Source organism: Anolis sagrei, chromosome Y (genome assembly GCF_037176765.1).
Source record: "Anolis sagrei isolate rAnoSag1 chromosome Y, rAnoSag1.mat, whole genome shotgun sequence".
Lineage (NCBI taxonomy): Eukaryota > Metazoa > Chordata > Lepidosauria > Squamata > Dactyloidae > Anolis > Anolis sagrei.
In genome coordinates this window covers 74,216,045-74,241,651 of record NC_090035.1, presented here as the reverse complement: position 1 = coordinate 74,241,651, position 25,607 = coordinate 74,216,045, and the positions used below count along the sequence as shown (strand labels likewise).

General features: G+C 43.4%; 1 protein-coding gene across 1 annotated transcript in view; it reads left to right on the top strand.

Annotated features, from left to right (window-relative positions):
- LOC132780610 (homeobox protein meis3) overlaps nucleotides 1-24,850 on the top strand; it is a 79,587-nt gene extending 54,737 nt beyond the window's left edge. The window contains exons 8-13 of the mRNA XM_067461838.1: nucleotides 12,002-12,147; nucleotides 18,236-18,312; nucleotides 20,249-20,307; nucleotides 22,172-22,258; nucleotides 22,398-22,473; nucleotides 23,916-24,850. Coding sequence (XP_067317939.1) covers nucleotides 12,002-12,147; nucleotides 18,236-18,312; nucleotides 20,249-20,307; nucleotides 22,172-22,258; nucleotides 22,398-22,447 — 419 coding nt within the window. The 3' untranslated portion in view covers nucleotides 22,448-22,473; nucleotides 23,916-24,850. The remainder of the gene's footprint in view (nucleotides 1-12,001; nucleotides 12,148-18,235; nucleotides 18,313-20,248; nucleotides 20,308-22,171; nucleotides 22,259-22,397; nucleotides 22,474-23,915) is intronic.
- The last annotated feature ends 757 nt before the right edge of the window (nucleotides 24,851-25,607 follow it).

Sequence of the window (25,607 nt, the reverse complement as noted above, 5' to 3'; positions counted from 1 at the left end):
GGAGACCACTAATGAAATGAATCTCAGATGTTATAAGCTCTAGGAGAACCTCCTGTGAGTATTCCTCATCTAAGAAAACCCTATACAGTTAATGGGGTCACCTTAAAGCAACAAGCGACATGAAGGCACATGGACACACATACATTTATATGTTAAGCTAGGGCTTAGATACTATTATATTTTGAGCTAGGGTTGGAACCTGGAGCTGTTGGAGAATCAAATATGAAAAGATTACACTATGCAACACCATTTTTGCTCCTGGGTTATAAATGTCATTTCCTAATTGGCTCCATCATAAACATCAGACAAAAGTTTATTAAACTGCCAAAACTTTGTTTTTGTGGGATGTCCTGCAACACATATTGCACTAGTTTTTCAATGAATATCTCATTGCATCTCAACCAATTCAACCTAGTTTGTGGAAGCCACAAAACAACAAAGTTTCTGGAGTCATAACAATTCCTACCAGAGTACATATCACACAATTTAATAGGAAATAACAACTTTCAAATGAGGAATAGTATTTTTTTCAAATGCTGTTACATAGGTCCCTTCCACACAGCTGTATAAAATCCACATTATATGGCAGTATGGATTCAGATAACCCAGTTCAAAGCAGATATTGTGCATTATCTGCCTTGATATTCTGGGTTATACGGCTTTGTGGAAGTGTTATTGTACATCTTTGGCATAGTGAAGCTTGAGTGTAATTTACATGTTACATGGAGTCTACTTTGCACATAGGATGAAGTGCATACAATTTCATGGCAATGGGGAAACGCAATAAGGTTTCCAAGGGCCCTTCCACACAACCATATAATCCAGAGTATCAAGGCAGAAAATCCCACAATATCTGCTTTGAACTGGTTATCTGGTCCAAACTGCCAAAAATTTCAGTTCAAAGCAGATAATGTGGGGTTTTATTCAGCTGTGTGGAAGGGGCCCTAATCTGAAGAAAGCCTACATCGGCATTTCTCAACCTGGGGGTCATGAGGGGGTGTCAGAGGGGTCACCAAAGATCATCAGAAACACAGCATTTTCTGTTGGTCATGGTGATTCTGTGTGGGAAGTTTGGCCCAATTCTATCGTTGGGGTTCAGAATGCTCTTTGATTGTAGGTGAACTATAAATCCCAACAACTACAACTCCCAAATGACAAAACCAATCCCCAAACTATACCAGTTTCCTCAAACTCCAGCAGTTTTCACATTTGGGCATATTGAATATTCATGCCAAGTTTGGTCCGGATCCATCATTATTTGAGTCCACAGTGCCCTCTAGATATACGTGAACTACAACTCCGAAACTCAAGGTCAATGCCCACCAAACCCTTCCAGTATTTTCTGTTGGTCATGGGAGTTCTGTGTGCCAAGTTCGGTTCAATTCCATTGTTTGGTGGAGTTTAGAATGCCCTTTTATTGTAGGTGAACTATAAATCCCAGCAACTACAACTCCCAAATCTCAATGTCTATTTTCCCCAAACTCCACCAGTATTCACATTTGGGCATATTGATAATTCGTGCCATGTGTGGTCCAGATCCATCATTGCTTATGTCCACAGTGCTCTCCAGATGTATGTGAACTACAACTCCAAAACTCAAGGTCAATGCCCACTAAATCCTTCCATTATTTTCTGTTGGTTATGGGAGTCCAGTGTGACAAGTTTGGTTCAATTCCAACATTGGTGGAGTTCAGAATGCTCTTTGATTGTAGGCAAACTATAAATCCCAGCAACCACAACTCCCAAATGACAAAATCAACCTCCCCCCCAAACCCACCAGTATTCAAATTTGGACATGTCGTGTATTTGTGCCAAATTTGTTCCAATGAATGAAAATTCAGCCTGCATATCAGATATTTACATTTTGATTCATAACAGTAGCAAAACTACAGTTATGAAGTTGCAACAAAAATAATGTTATGGTTGAGGGTCACCACAACATGAGGAATTGTATTAAGGAGTCATGACATTAGGAAGACTGACCTACATGGTCCTTTTCCTGTAGTCTTCACAAGGCTTTCCTCCACGCATCCAAAGCCAGAAGGAAAGGCAAATTCACATCTTCCCCATCTGGGTGCTCTGCATCTCTGCGCATGTGCAACGAGGGTGCGTGGACGCCCATGACATCTGCGTGCATGTGTTGCCGAAAAGCTGGGGATTGTGGTTATGCTAATTATAGTGTGTGTTTATACACACACACACACACACATACACACACAGGGAGGGCCTCTGCATTCCTGCACTCGCCATCTGTTGAGTAAATACCCTGAGAATGGGGGCATGCAACGGAAGAAAGGAAGGGAGAAAAGGAAAGTGGGGGGACGGGGAAGGGAGATGGCGGCTCTGAAAGCTGGGGGTCACGTTGGGGGTCACCGCTGCCAGGCTCCAAGACGCCCCATTGAATCTCCTCAGGGTTGTCAGACATTGCCTGGGCTCAAAAGTTACTCTTTAGGAGAATGGGGAGGGAACCATACTGATTTTGATCTGGGAAAATCTGGAATTGCTGCCGTCTTCGGGGCAAAGGAGGGTCAGGATGGGCAACCCTGCTTTGGAGTGTTCCTTGTGGAAGAAGGAACATTGATAGCGCATCTCCACTGTGGAATTAATGCACATTGACATGACTTTAATTGCTACGGTTCAAGGCAATGGCATTCTGGAAGTTGTAGTTTGGTGAGGTATCAGGACTCTTGGGGAGAAGGCTTAAAGATCTTGCAAAATTCCAACTCCTATGCCATTGAGGCCTCTTCTACGCTGCCATATAAAATCCGGATTATCTGCTTTGAACTGGATTATATGGCAGTGTGGACTCATATAATCCAGTTCAAAGCATATAATGTGGATTATCTGCTTTGATAGTATGGATTATGTGGCAGTTTAGGAGGGGCCTGAGTCATGGCAGTGAAAGTGGAAGCAAACTGCATTAATTCTACAGTGTAGATCAGGCATAGGCTGAAGTGTTTTGGACTTCAACTCCCACAATTCCTAAAGCCTTAGTGAAAGTGGAATCAAACTACATTAATTCGACAGTGTGAGTGAAGTCTTAGTCCCCTTCTACAATGTCCTTATATCCCAAGATCTGATTCCATCAGTGTTCACATTCGGACCTGTTGAGTATTTGTGCCAAGTTTGGTCCAGATCCATCATTGTTTGTGTCCACAGTGCTCTCTGGATGTAGGTGAACTACAACTCCAAAAGTCAAGATCAATGCCCACCAAACCCTTCCAGTATTTTCTGTTGGTCGTGGGAGTTCTGTGTGTCTAGATTCGTTCAATTCGTTCAATTCCATCATTGGTGGAGTTCCGAATGCTCTTTGATTGTAGGTGAACTATAAATCCCAGCAACTACAACTCCCAAATGTCAATGTCTATTTTCCCCAAACTCCATCAGTGTTCACATTTGGGCATATTGGGTATCTGTGCCAAATTTGGTCCAGTGAATGAAAATATATCCTGCGTATCAGTGATTTATATTACGATTCATCATTGGTGGAGTTCAGAATGCTCTTTGATTGTAGGTTAAATATAAATCCCAACAACTACAACTCCCCAAATGACAAAATCAATCCCCCTCAATCCTACCAGTATTCAAATTTCGGTGTATTAGGTATTTGTGTCAAATTTGTCCAGTGAGTGAAAATACATCCAGCATAGCAGATATTTACATGACGATTCATAACAGTAGCAAAATTACTATTACAAAGTAGCAATGAAACTAATTTTATGCTTGGGGGTCAGCACAACATGAGGAAGTACATTAAGGGGTCATGGCATTAGGAAGGTTGAGACACACTGGTGTAGATGCATCTTGAGTGGCTCATGCCACACTTTGGAACTATTCCTTGGCAGCTAAAGTAGGATTAAAGTGGATTGTTGTAGGGTTTTTTTGGGCTGTATGGCCATGCTCTAGAAGCATTCTCTCCTGACGTTTTGCCTGCATCTATGGCAAGCATCCTCAGAGGTTGTGAGAACCTCACAACTTCTGAGGATGTCTGCCATAGATACAGGCGAAACGTCAGGAGAGAATGCTTTTAGAACATGGCCATACAGCCCAAAAAACCTACAACAGCCCAGTGATTCCGGCCATGAAAGCCTTCGACAATACAACAAGATGAGTCCACTCTGCTGGCTGTTGTATTGGATCATATGTCGGACATTTCCCAAATGTCTAGGATTGTGGGATGTATCAGCGGTTAAAGTGCATTCATTCTATGGAGTTTTAATAGAGGGTGGAGGGATGGTATAAGGTTGTCAACAAAACTGTTTTGGAGACCTCAATTTCCAAAACACCCTCCAAAACTAAATGGCCAAAGGGGAGACCCTTGTTGCTTTGAGTACCCCAAAACATCCAATCAATGGATCAATCAATTCATTCCATATTCTCCAAAAAGTGGGACTCATAGCACTGGTTCAGCAATGTAGACCACAAAAGGAGCCAGAAATCAGGCATTGCAACCTTTTTGCCAGAAGCGTTTGACTTTTTTGGGGAGGGGCATTCATTCTACTAGCAAGAAAAGAAGCCAGGCCTGGGGGGGCTGTCCGGTCCCCTTCCATTCTCTTCCCTTCTTTGCTGAATGGCAAAATTCCTCAAGGGTCATCAGGTCAGGCGCTGCTCCTCGGACAAGAGGAGGAGGGCAGATGACTTTCTGCAAAAGGAGAATGGAGGGCAATATGTGAGTATTTGTGTGTGTGTGTGTTCTTATTCACACATGGAGATGCCCTTCCATGTGTGAATGGATGTGCAATACCAGGGGCTGGAAATGCAGCGTTTTTGTCCCCAATGGGACGTCTTGGTGGCACAAAGGCTAGGAATGGATAGGCACCCCATGACTATTTATAAGGCAATGGATGTGAAATACCAGCTTGCAGGTTTGTATTCATGTTATCTACTTCCAGGTTCAGTCAGTCCTCCATCTTTCTCAGGGTTCAGGCATGGCAATGAAAAATCTATATAAATAAAAATGTAATGTTCGTTTGTGGGATTAACAGAACTCAAGAACCACTGGACAAACTGACACCAAATTTGGACACAAGACACCTAACAACCCAATGTATGTCCTTCACTCAAATGACCTTGTCATTTGGGATTTGTAGTTGCTGGGATGTATAGTTCACCTACAATCAAAGAGCATTCTGAACTCCACCAAGGATGGAATTGAACCAAACTTGGCACACAGTTCTCCCATGACCAACAGAAAATAGTGGAAGGGTTTGGTGGGCATTGACCTCGAGCTTTGGAGTTGTAGTTCCCCTACCTCCAGAGAGGACTGTGACAATCAGAAAACACAGTATATTCTGTTTGTTATGAGGGTTCTGTGTGGGAATTTTGGCCCAATTGTGTCATTTGTGGAGTTCAGAATACTCTTTGATTGTAGGTGAACTATAAATCCCAGTAATTACAACTCCCAAATGACAAGGTCTGTTTTCCCAAACTCCCCCAGTGTTCACATTTGAGCATATTGAGTATCCATGCCAACTTTGGCCCAGATCCATCATTGCTTGAGTCAACAGTGCTCTCTGGGTGTAGATAAACTACAACTCCGAAATTCAAGATCAATCCCTGCCAAACCCTTCCGACATTTTCTGTTGGTCATGGGAGTTCTGTGCACCAAGTTTGATCAATACCAGGGTTGATGGAGTTCAGAATGCTCTTTGATTGTAGTTGAACTATAAATCCCAGCAACTTCAACTCCCAAATGACAAAATCAATTCAAATTTGGGTGTATCGGGCATTTGTGCCAAATTTGGTCCAATGAATGAAAATGCATCCTTCATATCAGAGATTTATATTACAATTCATAACAGTAGCAAAATTACAGTTATGAAGTAGCAATGAAAATAATATTATGCTTGGGGGTCACCACGACATGAGGAACTCTATACCACCAGTATTCAAATTTGGGCTTATCAGGTATTTGTGCCAAATTTGGTCCAGTAAATGAAAATACATCCTGCGTATCAGATATTTACATGACGATTCATAACAGTAACAGAATTACAGTTATGAAGTAGCAACGAAAATAATGTTATGGTTGGGGGTCACCACAACATGAGGAACTGTATCAAGGGATCATGGCATTAGGAAGGTTGAGAACCCCTGCTCCACTATGAGTTGGTGAGACACTGCAGGTATTGTACACCTCTCCGTGCAATGGGAAAGCTCCTGCCATTGGGAACGATCAACCTGACATTCGGAGCCCCTTGATTTGATGCCACTGCTTTTCAGTTGTGTGCTTTGGGGCGCCTGTGTTTCCCCCTCCTCGGCATCACAGAGAGCCAGCTGAGTTCTAGCACAGGAAGACAGTGGAGGTGGAGATGTGCATATATGTATTTGCAATGGGGAGGGAGGGGGAATGAAAAAGCAGGGTGGGGCCCATGATCAAGTGGGGACACGGACGATGGCTGCTTGAAGCCCCCGACAGCAGCGTTTTCTCTGATGCATAATTTACGTCCCCCTCCGGGCAGGGCTTTTAAGCTGCCTTTTAGCCGGAGGATATAAAAGCGTAGCAGCTGTTCCATTGGGGTAGGACTGGCGGGTTGTGGGGGGGGGGGGGGTTGCTTAGAAAGAGGAGAAGAAATAGGATTTTGCATTTCTTAGACCGAAGGAGGAAAAGAGGGGATGGGCAAACTAGGGTTCCACATTTCCTCTTCCGTTTTAGGGCCAACATATGGGGAGCCTAGTGAAGCTGGGCAGGAATCCTAGGTTGTGCCAGTGAAATAATGTGTAAGGAAAAGAAAGGTGTAGAACAGTGTTTCTCAACCTTCTTAATGCCATGACCCCTTAATACAGTTCCTCATGTTGTGGTGACCCCCAACCATCACATTATTTTCATTGCTACATAATAGGAATTTTGCTACTGTTACGAAGGAGAGTCTGAGGCAACCCACGCCACTCTCCAATAAGTTCTTCCTAATCTTGTCAACTGAATCTCTTTCCCTGCCATTTGAAACCATTGCGGTCTTGTGTTCTGGTCTGTAGGGAAGCAGAAAGTCGGTTCCCTTTCCCGCTCCTCAATGGGACACTCTTTTAGATCTTGAAACATGGTTCTCCTTTCCCTCTGCACCGTCTCTTCTCCCAGCTAAACATCCTGCAGGAGGAAAGGAGGAAGGAAAAAGAGAAGGAAGGATGAGAGGGAGGAAGAGAAGGATGGGAGGAAATAAGGGTGGAAGGGAATGGAGAGAGGGGAGGAAACAGAGAAGGAAAGAAGGAAGGAGGAGAAGGATAGAAGAAAGAAAGGGTAGAAGGGAATGGAGAGAGGGAAGGGAGGAAACAGAAGGAAGGAAGGAAGGAAGGAAGGAAGGAAGGAAGGAAGGAAGGAAGGGAAGGATAGAAGAAAGGAAGGGTGGAAGGGAATGGAGGGAGGGAGAGAGGGAGGGTGGGTAGAGAGATGGAAGGAAAGGCAAAAGGGAAGGAAAGAAGGAAGGAAGGGGGGGAAAGGAAGGAAGGACAAAAGGGTAGAAGGGAAGGATGGAAGGTATGGAAGGAGGGAGGAAAGAAGGAAGGAAGGAAGGATGAAAGGGTGGAAGGGAAAGATGGAAGGTAGAGAAGGAGAGAGGGAAGAGGGAAGGAAGGAAGGAAGAAATGGGGAAGGAAGACAGGGGAAGAGAAGGATGGGAGAAAGGGAATGAGGGAGGAAAGAGGGAAGGAAGGAAGGAAGGAAGGAAGGAAGGAAGAAGAGAAGGATGGAAGAGAGGAAAGAGGGAAGGAAGAGAAGGGGAAGAGGAGGATGTAAAGAAGAAAGAGAAGGGGGAAGGAAATAGGGAAGGAAGGAAGGGGAAAGAGAAGGATGGAAGAGAGGAAAGAGAGAAGGAAGGAAGTAAAGAAGGAAGGAAGAAAGAAAAGGGGAAGAGAAGGATGGATGGATGGATGGAAGGAAGGAAGGAAGGAAGGGGGAAGAGAAGGATGGATGGATTGAAGAAATGAAGAAAAGGGGAAGAGGGGGATGGAAGGAAGGAAGGAAGGGAAGGAGAAAGGAAATAGGGAAGGAAGGTAGGAAGAAAGGGGGAAGAGAAGGATGGAAGGGAAGGAGAGAGGGAAGAGGGAAGGAAGGATGAAAGGGTAGAAGAGAAGGAAGGATGGAAGTAGAAAGAGAGAGATAAGGAAGGGACATAAAGAAGGAGGAAGAAAAGAAAGAGAGAAGGAAGGTAGCATAGGATAGTGTGAGAGACGAGGGCCAGAGAAAAGAGCCCTGGGCCTGGGTTTGCCCATATCTGGTTAGAATGGGAGAAAAAGGCAAGGCCAAGGGCACAGGACAGAGTGTAAATACAAATGTGTGTCTCCTTTCCGATCCCTCCTTTAACTCTCCTATGATATTGATTCTATAATAGTTATCTATATGTTTCTTATGTACCTTTTAGTCTTAGGCAACTTGTAAAATAGCCCTTCATTGTGGGCTTGCAGCAGCCTGCCAAAGTGGCAAAATAAAAATAAAATAGAGTGGTATCAACTTGGTATAGTGTGGATGCACTGAGAAAGATCAGGCAAGTCGGTGTTACCAGTGGAATTGACATAAACTAGGACTGATATAGGCTCTCTTGGAATTTAGATATAGTCTCTACATCTGAAACTACATACTTACATATTTCTTCCAAATTCAGAAATTGTAGTGGCTAGATCTAGGCCATTTGACCACCTATGAGTATGAGAGAGGTAAAGTGAGTCAGATGAGGAAGTACAGCAGTGTTGTTGTGTGCCTTCAGGTCATTTACAACATATAATGAACCAATGATAGGATTTTTGGGGGCTGAGAGTGTGTGACCCGCACAAAGTAAGGTTTTGTGGCTGAGCAGGGTCTCAAACACTGCTCTCAAGAGTCATACACCAGTGCACAAACCATTACACCACTCTGGTTCCAACAATAGCCCTAGTTAGTTACTCAATGTCCACTCAAAATTGTGCTTTCTTCATCCATTTCCATCTCCCAACGATGAAATTCTTCTATTCGCCTCTAGGGGGCATTTATTTAGCTGTTCAGAATACTTTGTCTCCCTCTAGTGGTCACATTAGGTATGATTGTAAAACTCAGTGTTGGGTTGCTGTGAGTTTTCCAGGCTGTATGGCCATGTTCCAGAAGCATTCTCTCCTGACGTTTCACCCACATCCATGGCAGGCATCCTCAGAGGTTGAGAGATCTGTTGGAAACTAGGCAAGTGAGGTTTATATATCTGTCGAAAGTCCAGAGTGGGAGAAAGAACTCTTGTCTGCTGGAGGCAAGTGTGAATGTTGTAAATGGCCACTTTGATTAGCATTGAATGACCTTGCAGCCTCAAAGCCTGGCAGTTTCCTGCCTGCGGTAATCTTATTTATTTATTTACTATATTCTCAGCCTTCTGACCCTTTGTTGGGAGGTGTTAGCTGGCCCTTATTGATTCTTGTCTGGGATTCCCGTGCTTTCTGAGTGCTGCTCTTTATTTACGGCCCGGAAGATGCACAACAACCCAGTGATTCCAGCCATGAAGTCTACTCAGTCTTCTCTTTTTTTCAGAGTGTGTTCAGTTCTCTTCATCTCAAGTGTTGAATTTTTTTCACTTTTGTAAATTAATATTTTAGTTTGATTTTTAAAAATTATTATTACGTGTCTTGAATTCAATCTTCAGAAAAAGTTCAATCGAAAAACCAATTGTTGTTTTATTCTCTGGACCTCTTATCATTCTTGCTGCTGAACCTGTCCAAACTTGAGTGTATCCTTTATAAAATAAGTCATCTAGAAATGGACACAATACTCCAGATGAGGCCTAACAATCATGGAATGTAGTAGGACTATTTCTGCCCTTGTGTTTTGAAACTATAGTCCTATTAATGCAGTAATGCCACGACCCCTTAATACAGTTCCTCATGTTGTGTTGACCCCCCAACCATAGTATTATTTTCATTGCTACTTCGTAACTGTAATTTTGCTACTGTTATCGATCATGATGTAAATATCTGATATGCAGGATGAATTTCCATTCACTGGACCAAATTTGAATACTAGTGGGGTTGGAGAGGATTGATTTTATCATTTGGGAGTTGTAGTTGCTGGGATTTATAGTTAACCTAGAATCAAAGAGCATTCTGAACTCCACCAACAATGGAATTGAACCAATCTTAGCACACAGAACTCCCACAATCAACTGAAAATCCTGGAAGGGTTTGGTGGCCATTGACCTTGAGTTTTAGATTTGTAGTTCACCTTCATCCAGAGAGCACTGTGGACTCAAACAATGATAGATCTGGACCAAACGTGGCACGAATAATCAATATGCCCAAATGTGAACACTGGTGGAGTTTGGGGAAAATAGACTTGACATTTGGAGATGTAGTTTCTGGGATTTATAGTTCACCCCAAAACAAAGAGCATTCTGAACTCCACCAATGATGGAATTGAACCAATCTTAGCACACAGATCTCCCATGACCAACAGAAAATACTGGAAGGGTTTGGTGGCCATTGACCTTGAGTTTTGGAGTTGTAGTTCACCTACATTGAGAGAGCACTGTGGACTCAAACAATGATGGATCTGGACCAAACTTGGCATGGATTCTCAATATGCCCAAATGTGAACACTGGTGGAGTTTGGGGAAAATAGACTTAAGGGAGATGTAGTTCACCTACTTCCAGGGAGCACTGTGAACCCAAACAACTATGGATATGGGCCAAATTTGGCACAAATACCTGATATGTCCAAATTGATCCAAACTTGGCATACAGAACTCCCATGACCAATAGAAAATACTGGAAGGGTTTGGTGGCCATTGACCTTGAATTTGGGAGTTGTAGTTCACCTATATCCAGAGAGCACTGTGGACTCAAACAATGATAGATCTGGACCAAACGTGGCACGAATATGCCCAAATGTGAACACTGGTGAATTTTGGGAAAATAGACTTTGACATTTGAGAGTTGTAGTTGCTGGGATTTATAGTTGACCTACCATTAAAGAGCATTCTGAACTCCATGAACGATAGAATTGAGCCAAACTTGGCATACAGAACCCCCATAACCTTGAGTTTTGAAGTTGTAGTTCACCTACAATCAAAGAGAATTCTGAGCCCCACCAACAATAATTTATTTATTTATCGTGTTAGGAGTGAACCAAACAATTGTATTGTATTTTTTTAAAAAACCACACACACACAAAGTTTGCAAACTTGGCATTCTATTAAATGTCATTTGACCAATAGCTGGCCACTTGGGAGTACCTCTGGAGTTCCCTTTACTTACTTACTTACTTACTTACTTACTTAGGCGATCCCTCATTGCTACTTCACAACTATAATTTTGCTACTGTTATCAATGTGATCTTGATCTTCCAGGATCAGTATTCTGGTTGGTCCATAGGTGACTGTGGAGCCCTATTCTTGATCTACATCTTCTCCCACAGTGTGGGCATTAGTTTCCAGGTGGAAGGCGGTCTCGGCTGAGGTTGGCTTGACATGCCTTCCTCTTGGCACGTTTCTCTCTTTTGCCCTCCATTCGTGCCTCTTCAAATTCTTCAGCACTGCTGGTCACAGCTGACCTCCAGCTGGAGTGCTCAAGGGCCAAGACTTCCCAGTTCTCGGTGTCTATGCCAGAGTTTTTAAGGTTGGCTTTGAGCCCTGGAGTGCCCCACCAACAATAAAATTGGGCCAAACTTCCCACCCAGGACCCCTATGCCTTGAAGGGACTCGCTGGCAGCCTCCCTCTTGCTTCGCATGCTCTCCCTTGCCCATACATGTGCAGAGCATGCCTGCTCTCCCCATTCAGAGTGGAGGAGGGCTTTGGATGGAAGGATTTGCCGTCTGTTTACAAAAATGAAGAGAAGGACAGGCAGAAAGATCTTCAGCCTTCTCTGCCAAAGCGGTTCCTAAGATAATCAGAAATGTGTTTTCTGATGGTCTTTGGTGACCCCTCTGAAACCCACTCACGACCCCCTCAGGGGTCTCAACCCCCAGATTGAGAAACACTGTATTAGTGCAATCTTATTTGCCTTGTTTGCTGCAGCGTTACGCTGTTGGCTCACATTTTCCTTCCCTTTCTTCCATAGGGGACTGTCTAGACAACAGCGTGGCTTCTCCCAGCACAGGAGATGACGACGACTTGGACCGAGACAAAAAAAGGAACAAGAAGCGAGGGATCTTCCCCAAAGTGGCCACAAATATTATGCGCGCCTGGCTATTTCAACACCTGTCGGTAAGAAGTGGAAATGTTTGCAGCAACCAAAGTTTCAATGTTGGGAAATGGTGAGGAAAAGACAGGAAAGGGTTAGAGGTGAGCACAAAAGGTGATGGACATAGTGGGGATTATGGGAATCAAGACCCAAAATATAACTTTCCATGCTCTATCCCTTCTTTGGAATATCCCAAATGAGAGAGGCAGGGAAATTTGTGTTGTGGAGTGATATTCCTCTCTAGATACTCATATTCCTCTCCTGTAGTCTCAGGCAAAAGCAAACTGCTGCATCCTCTTCTCACTTATGTATCCTGTTTGGCCACAAAAGTCTCTGTTTCAGTCTATGAAGTATTTCAGGGTTGGGTGCAGTAATTGCTGCTAGTTTACCACTCATTGCTCGTCTTCTCTGCCCACCGGCAGCTGTTTTCCGAGCAGCGGGCAGGCCGCTTGCTCTCTCGGTGGGCATTTTTCCATGCCCGCCACCCAGGCGTTCTCCCTTCCCCGGCCTTGGCTCTCTGTGCCGCCCGCTCGCAGCGCTGCCAGGCAATTAGGCAGGGCCTCTCCCTGGTTAGTTAAACAAAGGCGAGTTAATGAGCGCTGGCCAATTAGTGGCTAATTGAAGGAGCTATAAAGCTATTAGAGGCTGGTGAAGGGTAATCAATTCTAGCCAATTACCCTGAACGTATTGGCAGGGAGGGAGGAAGGGTATGGAGGGGGGCATGGTGGCTTTCGGAGGCTGAGCATCGATGGTGAAAGGAATACAGGGGAAAGTGTCCTATATCACATTGTCCAGTCATGGGATAGCTCGGAACTGTCTCTCTGTCTATCTCTCTGTCTCTCTATCTCTCTATCTCTCTATCTCTCTATCTCTCTATCTCTCTATCTCTCTATCTCTCTATCTCTCTATCTATCTATCTATCTATCTATCTATCCTTTTCTCCAAGAGCTTAAGGTGGCAGGACCCTACCTACCTATCATATAATCCAGGAGCTTAAGATGATATCTCTCTACCTGTCTATCTACCCTTTTCTCCAGGAGCTTAAAGTGGCAGGACTCTACCACCTTAAGCTCTATCTACCTACCTTACCTACCTACCTACCTATTAATCATATACTTCAGGAGCTTAAGGTGGTGTCTATCTGTCCATCCATCCATCCATCCATCCATCCATCCATCCATCCAGGAGCTTAAGGTGATGTCTGTCTATCTATATCTCTCTGTCTCTCTCTGTCTCTCTCTGTCTCTCTCTCTCTCTAACTATCTATACATCTGTCTAACTATCTATCATTTTTTTCAGAAGCTTAAGCAGGCAGGGCTCTACCTACCTACCTACCTACCTACCTACTCACCTACCTATTAATCATATACACCAGGAGCTTGAGGTGGTGTTTGTCTGTCTGTCCATCCATCCATCCATCCATCCATCCATCCATCCATTTTGAGGTGATGTCTGTCTGTCTGTCTTTCTGCCTATCTATCTATCTATCTATCTATCTATCTATCTATCTATCTATCTATCCATCCATCCATCCTTTTCTCCAGGAGCTTAAACAGGCAGGACCCTACCTACCTACCTACCTACTTACCTATTAATCATATACTCCAGGAGCTTAAGGTGTCTATCTGTCTGTCTACCTACCTACCTACCTACCTATCTATCTACTTGCCTACCTATCCTTTTCTCCAAGAGCTTAAGCAGGCAGGACCCTACCTACCTACCTACCTACCTACCTACTTACCTACTTACCTACATAGTAATCATATACTCCAGGAGCTTAAGGTTGTATCTATCTATCATCTATCTATCTATCTATCTATCTATCTATCTATCTATCTATCTATCTATCTATCTATCCTTTTCTCCAAGAGCTAAAGGTGGCAGGACTCTACCTACCTACGTACATACCTACCTACCTATCTATTAATCATATACTCCAGGAACTTAAGGTGGTATCTATCTATCTATCTATCTATCTATCTATCTATCTATCTATCTAATTATCTATCTATCCTTTTCTCCAAGAGCTTAAGGTGGCAGGACTCTACCTACCTATGTACATACCTATATCTATTAATCCCATACCTATATCTATTAATATTATACTCCAGGTACTTAAGGTGGTATCTATCTATCTATCTATCCATCCATCCATCCATCCATCCATCCATCCATCCTTTTCTCCAGGATCTTTAGGTGGTGTCTATCTATCTATCTATCTATCTATCTATCTATCTATCTATCTATCTATCTATCATCTATCTATCTATCATCTATCTATCTATCTATCTATCTATCATCTATCTAATTATCTATCTATCCTTTTCTCCAAGAGCTTAAGGTGGCAGGACTCTGCCTACCTATGTACATACCTACCTACCTACCTACCTACCTACCTATTAATCATATACTCCAGGAACTTAAGGTGGTATCTATCTATCTATCTATCTATCTATCTATCTATCTATCTATAATTCTCCGAGGCATGTGTCTATCTGTCTGTCTATCTATTGTTATCTATTCATCTATCGATCAATCAATCTATCTATCTTTATCTATCTATCAGTCTTTTTCTCCAGGAGCTTAAGGTGGCAGAACTCTGTCAGTCTGTCTGCCTGTCTTTCATATTCTCCAGGAGCCTAATATGATATCTATCTGTCTATCTATCTGTCTGTCTGTCTGTTTATCTATCTATCTATCTATCTATCTATCTATCTATCTACCTATCTATATTTTCTCCAGGAGTTAGATATTGCCACCTTAAACTCCTATCTATCTATCTATCTATCTATCTATCTATCTATCTATCAGTCATATTCTTCAGGAGTCTAAGGTGGCAGATATCAATCTATCAATCAATCATTTTCTCCAGGAGCCTAAGGTGGCAGGTATCTGTCTGTCTGTCTGTCTATTTTATTCCCCAGGAACCTAAGGTGAAAGGTATCTATCTATCTATCATTGACTGGGACATTTGATTACTCCTTTGTCATCCCACTTTCCCAGCTGCTTTTAGAATGTCCCAGTTTCTCACTCCTCTTCCCTTTTACTCCCTTTGTCCTCAGTTGACCTCAGTAGCTGCAAACAAAGTACAAAAAGTAATTAGCACTCAACCTGTTAAGGGAGAAGTGGAGAAGAAGAAATATCAAGTCTTACTCTTCCCAGTAAACTCAGGCAAAAATTGATCATAGGATCACATTGCGGGCTCTAGAGAATATTATTAACCAAATCTATAATCAAATCCGCAAAAGTCAAAACTGTGGAGGGAGGACTGTATGTTCAGGAGTACAGACTTCTTCAAGATGGATACTTTTGTGTGCCAGGGTATTACCAAAAATGCAGGAAGGGCACAGGGCTTTCTTGGGAAATTGGTTCATCCCTCGTTGCAGGGTAATGGGATCATCAGTGGAAGCTTTGGTCTCATGGGAGGGATCCCAGCTGGGTCAGGGGCTCAGGGCAGGTGGGAACATTAGTTTCCATGGCCTCCTAGGTGCTTTTGAATCCGGGGGCCCTTGCCCTGTGCCTTGTGACCTGGGAGGCTGGGCGAGACCTTGGCTCATCCATCATTGGGATGTCAGAAGGAGGCCTTGCACCGAGGTCCAGCTGCTTGACCTGCTGGGCAAAGGGCTTCCCATCCATCATCTGAAGTGGCAGGGAAGAGGCCAGAGAAGTGGAATGGGTGGGACCTGGGAGCAAGAGGTTCCCACCCAATGAAGAAGACAATGGGAGAAGGAAAAGGAGAGCTTTCTAAATTGAATATCTGCTTGAGAGCTTGGAGATGGAGTGGAATGAATAATAAACAGAATATGCACCACATATTTGATTTTCACCAAAAGGGCAAGATGTGGAATATGCTGCTTCAGAGAATGGTGAAGTCTCCTTCTCTGGAAGCTTCTAAGCAGAGGCTGGATGGCTATCTTTCAGGGGTTCTTTGATTGTGTCTTCCTGCATTACACAATTGGGTTGGATAGTTTGGATGGCCTTTGGGGTCCCTTCTAGCTCTAGGATTCTATGATTCTAAGTGACCTGAACTGATGATTCACTAATAATTATTTTTCAGGTTCCTTTTTCATGAGGCCACTTTAGCCTCTTGTTTTCCCAGAAGCTAAGCAAGGTCAGCCCTGGTTAGTACTTGGATGGGAGGCCACCAGTGAATATTTCAGAGGCAGGGCTTGGCAAAAAGTCTTGTCTGAATAATACACATTAAGTTATTGTATGTAAGACATGGAAAGCAGGTGCAGGATTTCATTAAAATTATGTGCCACCATAAGTTTGCCCAGATACACAACCGCCATCTAAATTTGAGTTTTGGAGACTTTTGAGGTTTAAGACTGACACCTTCCAAAGCCAGATACACATTCACCATCTAAGTTTGCCCAGATACACAATTGTCATCTAAGTTTGAATCCTAAGTTTTGGAGACTTTTGAGGTTTTGGAGTGACACCTTCCAAAGCCAGATGCCACCATCAAAGTTTGTAGAGATTCACAACACCCATCTAAGTTTGAGTACTAAGTTTTGGAAACTTTTGAGGTTTTGGACTTACACCTTCCAAAGCTACATACCCAACCACCATCTAAGTTTGAGTTTTGGAGACTTTTGAGGTTTTGGAGTGACACCTTCCAAAGCCAGATGCCATCATCTAAATTTGTAGAGATGCACAACCCCTATGTAAGTTTGAGTACTAAGTTTTGGAGACTTAACAAGGTTTTGGACTGACACCTTCCAAAACCACATACACAGCTGCCATCTAAGTTTGAGTTTTGGAGACTTTTGAGGTTTTGGAGTGACACCTTCCAAAACCAGATGCCACCATCTAAGTTTGTAGAGATACACAACCGCCATCTAAATTTGAGTACTAAGTTTTGGAGACTTAACGAGGTTTTGGACTGACATCTTCCAAAATCCAGATACACAACCGCCATGTAACTTTGAATCCTAAGTTTTGGAGACTTTTGAGGTTTGGGGGAGACACTTTCCAAAGCCCAGATATACACACCGCCATCTATGTCTGAAGCCTGTCAGTGTCACTCCACAATATGAGAACATAAATCCAACCCAAGAGGAAAAGACAATATCATCCGGGTTCCCTTCGCATTTGATGAATTTTGTGGGGGACTTTGCAAGAAGATGAAGAAGAAGAAAGTCCAACTTGTAGGTTGTGAAGTCTGGGAAAATTTTGGCAAATGGGAAAAAGTCCCTTTGTGTGTGTACCTAATGAAATGTGAAGAGTGCTTGGATTGTGCATTTCAATAAAAGTTGGTTTTGAGCAAACAAACAAACAAACAAACAAAAAACAAAAACTAAGGCCTTCCTTCCTTCCTTCCTTCCTTCCTTCCTTCCTTCCTTCCTTCCTTTGTTACAACGTATTTTGTGAAATATAAAACAAGTCAGAGAAGGCAAGCTCAAGCTGGATCTACAGTGCCATATAATCCAGATTATCAAAGCAGATAATCCATATTATCTGCTTTGAACTGGGTTATATGAGTCTACACTGCCATATAATCCAGTTCAAAGATAATCTGGATTTTATATGGCAGTGCAGAAGGGGCCTAAGAGGGTGGTTCTTGTAGTTTTCACTAAGCACCCCCTATATCCGCCATTTGAATTCCAGTGTCATTGTGGTTAGGTAGGAGTCCGTCTCTCAGTCTTGTAGAGTGATGATGTGGTTTTGTAGCAACAATATAGAACTGCAGCTTTGTAGATCCAGATTCAAGACCCTACTAAGCCATGAAACTTCCCATATGACCTTGGAATAGTTCTCTTCCTACTTCCCTGGCTGGTCTACCTCATAGGATTGTTGTTTTGAGGGTAATACATAGAATAATAAGAGTTGGAAGAGACCACATGGGGTCATCTAGTCCAACCCCCCATCATGTAGGAGGCGAATCTTGAGCTCACTATAGGAAAAGTGGAATGTTGGGCTAAGTCTAGAAAAATAATAGAGGACTAACATGAGATAATGAGGTTTAATAACCCCACAAATGGCTATATATAACCAAGGTTTGGTTGCTGAATGTCTTTCTCTTATAGCTGAGCCACAAACCCTCAAATTCTAGAAATAATAAACACTGATTTTTAAATTTATTTTTATTCCCCTTTTCGCTTCCCACAGCATCCCTATCCCTCGGAAGAACAAAAGAAACAATTAGCTCAGGATACGGGACTGACGATCTTGCAAGTGAATAACTGGTAAGGGTCTCAGCGGAATGGACTTCGAATTCTTTCAGATTAATCTTTTCCCCCAAGTCTTACACTTGGTTGTTTGAAGAGTCCATTCTGGGCATTTTTATCACAGCACATAAGACCAGGGATGTTTGATTGCTCTTCTCCACAATTATGAAGTTTTGCAATAGTAGCACGATATAGAACTGTATTAGAGAATTGTGACAATGCACAATGGGACAATGCAGACAGTGACCATCCCTTGCTTTCCATTCTGAGATAGATAGATAGATAGATAGATAGATAGATAGATAGATAGATAGATAGATAGTGAGATAGATAGATAGATAGATAGATAGATAGATAGATAGATAGATAGATATGTAGATAGGTAGATAGATAGGTAGATAGGTAGATAGATATTTTAGTCTGCTTTATATCTAAATAACTCAAGCAATGGGTTAAACCCTTGTGCCGGCAGGACTGAAGATCTGCTGGCACAAGGACTGAAGACCTGTTGGAGGTTTGAATCCGGAGAGAGTGCAGATGAGCACCCTCTGTCAGCTCCAGCTCCCCATGCGGGGACGTGAGAGAAGCTGCCCACAAGGATGATAAAACATCCGTACATCCCCTGGGCAACGTCCTTGCAGACAGCCAATTCTCTCACACCAGAAGCAATTTGCAGTTTCTCAAGTCATTCCTGACACACACACAAAAATAATCTAAAGACCTCAAGGTTGCTTACTTTCAAATCATTTTGTAACAATAAATAATGTAAATAATGTCTAAATAGGGTGGAATACAAATAAAATATTATTATTATTATTATTATTATTATTATTATTAACACAACAAGATGAGGGTTGTTGTAGGCTTTTTGTAGGTTGTGACCTCACTACCCCTGAGGATGCTTGCCATAGATGCAGACAAAACGTTAGGAGAGAATGCCTCTAGAATATGGCCATATTGCCCCCAAAAAAACCTACAACAACCCAGTGATTCTGGCCATGAAAGCCTTCGACAGTTATGTGGTTACTTCCAAACTACATAGACTTTTTGAAAAGGCTCTCTCAGCCATTCTTTGCTCTCAGCATGAATTAGAAGTGTATTTCCTCTCCTTTTGCGCATGCAAAACTGTGTCCAACTGAAAGGTGTGTCATAGGTGTGATCACAGCTTTGCCTACAGGATCCGGTGCAGAAAAAAAACACCTTCCTGAGGAATGACACAATCTCACACCCACCCACACCTATAGACTGAGTTTGTCTGGCACAATGTTGGGTTGGGAGGCCAAAAGAGAGGGAGAAAGGATGAGGAAAGCGTATTGGGTGGAGATGGTTTGGAACAACCAAAGCAGCAAAAGATTAGGCATCGAATAGAAGTCAGTTTCTAAAAAATTCTGCTATGGCTTAGGATTCTGGACACAGAGCAGCAGTATTCAAAACCTATCTAAATCTGACTTTATTTGGTAGGAGCAGAATGAGAGGGAAAAGAATTGAGCAAACTCTTAAGTATAACCTGAGTAATGGGAGCATAGCTGAGTTAGGTACAGTTTCCCATCTGTCCACAGATGAGTCCACAGCAAACAAGACCATTCTGCTGGCTGTTGTATTGGATCACACATCGGACACTTCCCAAGTGTCTAGGACTGTGTGATGTATCGGCGAATAATGCGTTCAGATCCCAGTAGGGTGGCTTTTGCAGCTGACAGATGGTAATCTTGTCAGCACCAGTTGTGTTTAAGTGCAGGCCAAGGTCTTTAGGCACTGCACCCAGTGTGCCGATCACCACTGGGACCACCTTGACTGGCTTGTGCCAGAGTCTTTGCAGTTCAATCTTTAAATCCTCATATTGTGTCAGCTTATCATTGTCGTTAGTTGGGTGGGTTCTAGGAACTATAGTTGAACAGGGGTTGGCTAGTTTTTCAAGAGCCCTGAGACTCATGGTGTCTTCTGTTTCTTATAGGTTTATTAATGCCCGACGGCGCATAGTTCAGCCTATGATCGACCAATCAAATCGGACAGGTAGGATATTCTGTCTTCAAATGGGTGAAATTCCATTTCTTTTTCTTCTTTCATCCTGCTGAGCTGGCAGAGTGTGAACTACTTCTTGGCACTTTGGACAATTGAAGCAAGAACAAAGGAGGGAGAGGAGAGAGACTGTCGTGATGGGATTTGGGCATTTCACCATAACAAGGGAGTTTGTTTTCCGGGTTTTTAAAAAAGGGGACTTGTTAGAACTTCCTAATGCCGCAACCCCTTAATACAGTTCCTTTTGTTGTGGTGACCCCCAACCATAACATTATTTTCGTTGCTACTTCATAACTGTAATTTAGCTACTGTTATGAATCGTCATGTAAATATCTGATACGCACGATGTATTTTCATTCGCTGGACCAAATTTGGCACAAATACCCAATACGCCCAAATTTGAATACAGCTGGGGTTGGGGGGGGACGGACGGACGGACTGATTTTATCATTTGGTAGTTGTAGTGCTGGGATTTATAGTTCACCTCCAATAAAAGCGCATTCTGAACTCCACCAATGATGGAGTTGAACCAAACTTGGCACACAGAACTCCCATGACCAGAAGAAAATACTGGAAAGGTTTGGTGGGCATTGACCTCGAGCTTTGGAGTTGTAGTTCACCTGCATCCAGAGAGCACTGTGCACTCAAACAATGATGGATCTGGACCAAAGTTGACATGAATACTCAATATGCCTAAATGTGAGCACTGCTAAAATTTGAGGAAAATAGAGCTTGACATTTTGGAGTTGTAATTGCTGGGATTTATAGTTTACCTACGATCAAGGAGCATTCTGAACCCCACCAACGATAGAATTGGGCCAAACTTCCCACACAGAACCCCCATGACAACCAGAAAATACTGGAAGGGTTTGGTGGGCATTGACCTTGAGTTTTAGAGTTATAGTTCACCTACATCCAGAGAGTGCTGTGGACTCAAACAATGATAGATTAGGACCAAACTTGGCACGAATACTCAATATGACTAAATGTGAACACTGCTGAAGTTTGGGGAAAATAGATCTTGACATTTGGGAGTTGAAGTTGCTGGGATGTATAGTTCACCTACAATTGAAGAGCATTCAGAACCTTACCAATAACAGAATTGGGCCCATCTTCCCACACAGAACCCCCACGACCAACAGAAAATACTGTGTTTTTGATGGTCTTTGGGACCCCTCTGAGACCCCCTTGTGATGGATCTGGACCAAGCAGTGATGGAACTGGACCAAACTTGACACAAATACTCAATATGTCCAAATGCGAACACTGGTAGAGTTTGGGGAAAATAGACATTGACATTTGAGAGTTGTAGTTGCTGAGATTTATATTTAACCTACAACCAAAGAGCATTCTGAACACCACCAACAATGGAATTGAACCAGACTTGGCAATCAGAACCATGACCAACCGAAAATGCTGGAAGGGTTTGTTGGGCATTGATCTTGAGTTTTGGAGTTGTAGTTTATCTACACCCAGAGAGCACTGTGGACTCAAACAATGATGGATCTGGACCAAATGAATACTCAATATGCCCAAATGCGATCAGTGGTGGTGTTTGGGGGAAATAGACCTTGACATTTGGGAGTTGTCATTGCTGGGATTTATAGTTCACCTACAATTAAAGAGCATCCTGAACCTCACCAATAACAGAATTGGGCCAAACTTCCCACACAGAACCCCCATGACCAACGGAAAATAGCGTGTTTTTGGATGGTCTTTTGCGACCCCTCTGAGACTCCCTCGCCACCGCCCCAGGGGTCCTGACCCTCAGGTTGGAAAACACTGTGTTAGAACCTGCAAAGAGACTGAAAATAGGGAAAGAGTTCTTCCTGACATGGTCTTCCTCCTTTCTGGACAGGTCAGGGTGCACCGTACAGCCCCGATGGGCAACCGATGGGGGGCTACGTCATGGACGGGCAGCAGCACATGGCGATCCGTCCTCCAGGTGAGTGGAAACCTTTGAGAGGTGAATAGGGGTCCATGGGAGGGAGAAGGGGAATGCCCATGGACAACTGATAGCTTGAGCTGGGGAGGGTTCCTTTATGCAGGAAGGCATTTACCTCTCTTTCCCCCTCTCTTTCCAGGACCAATGGGAATGGCAATGGGCATGGAGGGGCAATGGCACTACATGTAAAGCTCACTGCTGGCACCGGAGGGGAAGTGAGTATTGGGAGTTCATCCATAGGCATTTGATGAGTTTTCCAGACTGTGGCAGCTTCCTCCAGGCAGTACCGCTATACTTCAATATTATTAGTAATATGACATGCAATATAAATATATATAATTGTTATGTAATTGTTATATTGTATTATTATATTGTATTGTAACATTATGATCACTATTATATGTACATACAATATCTATGCTATCGAAAGCCTGCCCCCCCCCCCTCCCTCTATCTCTCCATGGTGTCCAAAGCGCGACCCCCCCCCCCTCTATATATACACACATACACATAGAATCATAGAATCAAAGAGTTGGAAGAGACCTCATTGGTCATCCAGTCCAACCCCCCGCCAAGAAGCAGGAACATTGCATTCAAATCACCCCTGACAGATGGCCATCCAGCCCCCGTTTAAAAGCTTCCAAAGAAGGAGCCTCCACCACACTCCGGGGCAGAGAGTTCCACTGCTGAACGGCTCTCACAGTCAGGAAGTTCTTCCTCGTGTTCAGATGGAATCTCCTCTCTTGTAGTTTGAAGCCATTGTTCCGCGTCCTAGTCTCCAGGGAAGCAGAAAACAAGCTTGCTTCCTCCTCCCTGTGGCTTCCTCTCACATATTTATACATGGCTATCATATCTCCTCTCAGCCTTCTCTTCTTCAGGCTAAACATGCCCAGCTCCTTAAGCCGCTCCTCATAGGGCTTGTTCTCCAGACCCTTGATCATTTTAGTCGCCCTCCTCTGGACACATTTCAGCTTGTCAATATCTCTCTTGAATTGTGGTGCCCAGAATTGGACACAATATTCCAGATGTGGTCTAACCAAAACAGAATAGAGGGGTAGCATGACTTCCCTAGATCTAGACACTATGCTCCTCTTGATGCAGGCCAAAATCCCATTGGCTTTTTTTGCCGCCACATCACATTGTTGGCTCATGTTTAACTTGTTGTCCACGAGGACTCCAAGATCTCGTGGACATATACATATATATATAGGGGAACTCACAGCAAAACAAACACCATAGGGAGTTAATCCTTCTCCATGCTAGCCAAAGCCTCCTCATATCTATCACACACAGATATGGCTAGAATTACACTTAAAAATGGACTTGTTTCAGCTTACATACATACAAACAAACAAACAAACAAAGAACCCATCTTGTTTGTAACTTGGAGACTGCCTGTATATAATAAAATCCCAACTCTACAAAACAGTGATACTTTCAGCGGGACAACTAAAATGCAAAGAGTATATTGTGCAAAGTTTGGAATCTTCGCTGGCTTCTTGAAAATGTTAAAACTTCTGTTATTTGTAATATCCTTGACTGAGCTAGGAGCCAATGAAGCTTCATGCCAACGTAAGTCATGCACAGGATGCCAGCCTGATAGAAGCAAGACCATCCAAGTGGCACTCACAGTCCTCTTCTCTTTTGGTTCCCCCAGGTTTCCGGATTCAGTGAGGGGTGCTGGCCAACCCACCCCACCAGGTTGAGGGGCACGCGACCTGTGGCCCTCGGGGTCCGGCTTGCCCTTCCGCCTGGCTCTTCCCGCGCTCTGCAAGACCGTGCCATAGACTGCCCTCCTTCCCGCATCCCCTCTGCAGCCACGAAGCACGGCCACCGTCCGCACTGCCACACTTGACCCCCAACCCACCACCCAGACGGATCAAATATGGACAGAGCGCATCCTGTTTTATCACCCCCATCCCTCCTTCACCCCTTTTTTTGCCAAACGAAGAGCCAATCCGACATATCTGAGACCTCAAGACTTCCGAACTTCCAGTGGCATTCCGCCCAACGAGCTTTTGGGACCAGATTACAATAAGTGAGCCGGACTCAGACGGAAAGGGATGCCTCCCTCCCCAAGCACTGAAAGAGACAGATAGCTCGAAGAAAAGAAATGTGGGGAAGGGGAAGGCTGAGGGGTTAATGCTGGACTTGGTTGGGGGTCTGTTCTGTATTTCGTTTCCCTTCACCCACGGACCATGAGCACGTTTGTACACTCTCTGCGACCACAAAGGAGGACGGACTCCGCTCCAGGCCTCTTTTTCCCTCCTCTACGGACTTCTTCTTTTCCAAACGAGACGATGTTCAAAGCAGGGTTTGGGCTTTTTTTCCTTCCCGTTTTGGTTCATTTTCCCCTTTCCTCCTCCTCCTTTCTTCCTTCCGGAGGTTTTAATTATTAATTAATTATTGGTGTCGACGCTCAGAAAGGGGAAGTAAATTAAATGGTACGTTTTATTTTCCTTTCGGGTTTCTTTTTTGGTTTGTTTTTATTTTTACGTGTTTTGTTTTATTGGGTCTTTTTTTTTTTTTTACAAAAAAAAGGAAAAGAAAATGAGAATAATTCGAGAAAAAAAGAAAACCAAAATGAACTGATGTTGCCCTTTGGTGTGTGTGTGAGTTTTTGTCCTTCTTGATGTATGACGGAGATGAAGGCGTTTGCTTGGAGGTGAGGTGCCCGACTTTTAGACATAGAGGGGCAATTGCCTCAGGCAGGAAATGCTGGAATTTCCAATCTGTGTGTGCCACAGGTTCATAAAGAAACTTGCAACTCAGGTACAGTGGGCATAGCGACTGTTGGCATCTCATAATGGAAGCACTCAGGTAAGACAAACCTGCCAATCAAGCTGTATTTGGACGCACTCGGGGGTGAAGAGGTTAAACCCCTTTTCCTACTTCCAACAGACCTCACTACCTCTGAGGATGCTTGCCATAGATGCAGGCGAAACGTCAGGAGAGAATGCCTCTAGACCATGGCCATATAGCCCAAAAAAACCTACAACAACCCGGTGAAGAGGTTGTTTGAGGATTTCTAGGGCGCAGCCTATCCCACCCCCAAAAAAGTTATAGTGTTTTTGAGCAGATTGAAATAAAATAAAAACACTCAAAATTCATAATTCAAATTACGAATCAACCTCTGGAATCTCGCACACCCCTAATAGCCAGATGCCTCTTTGATCCTGCCCAGGGTGGCTCCAGGGTGTTTTAGAAAGTTGGAAGGTGATGTATAGAAGGAAGGGAATATTAACTTTCACTGTCCCCCAAAAGCACACCTGCACTAGTAAAGTAATAATAATAATAATGTATTGTTGAAGGCTTTCATGACCGGAATCACTGAGTTGTTTGAGTCCAC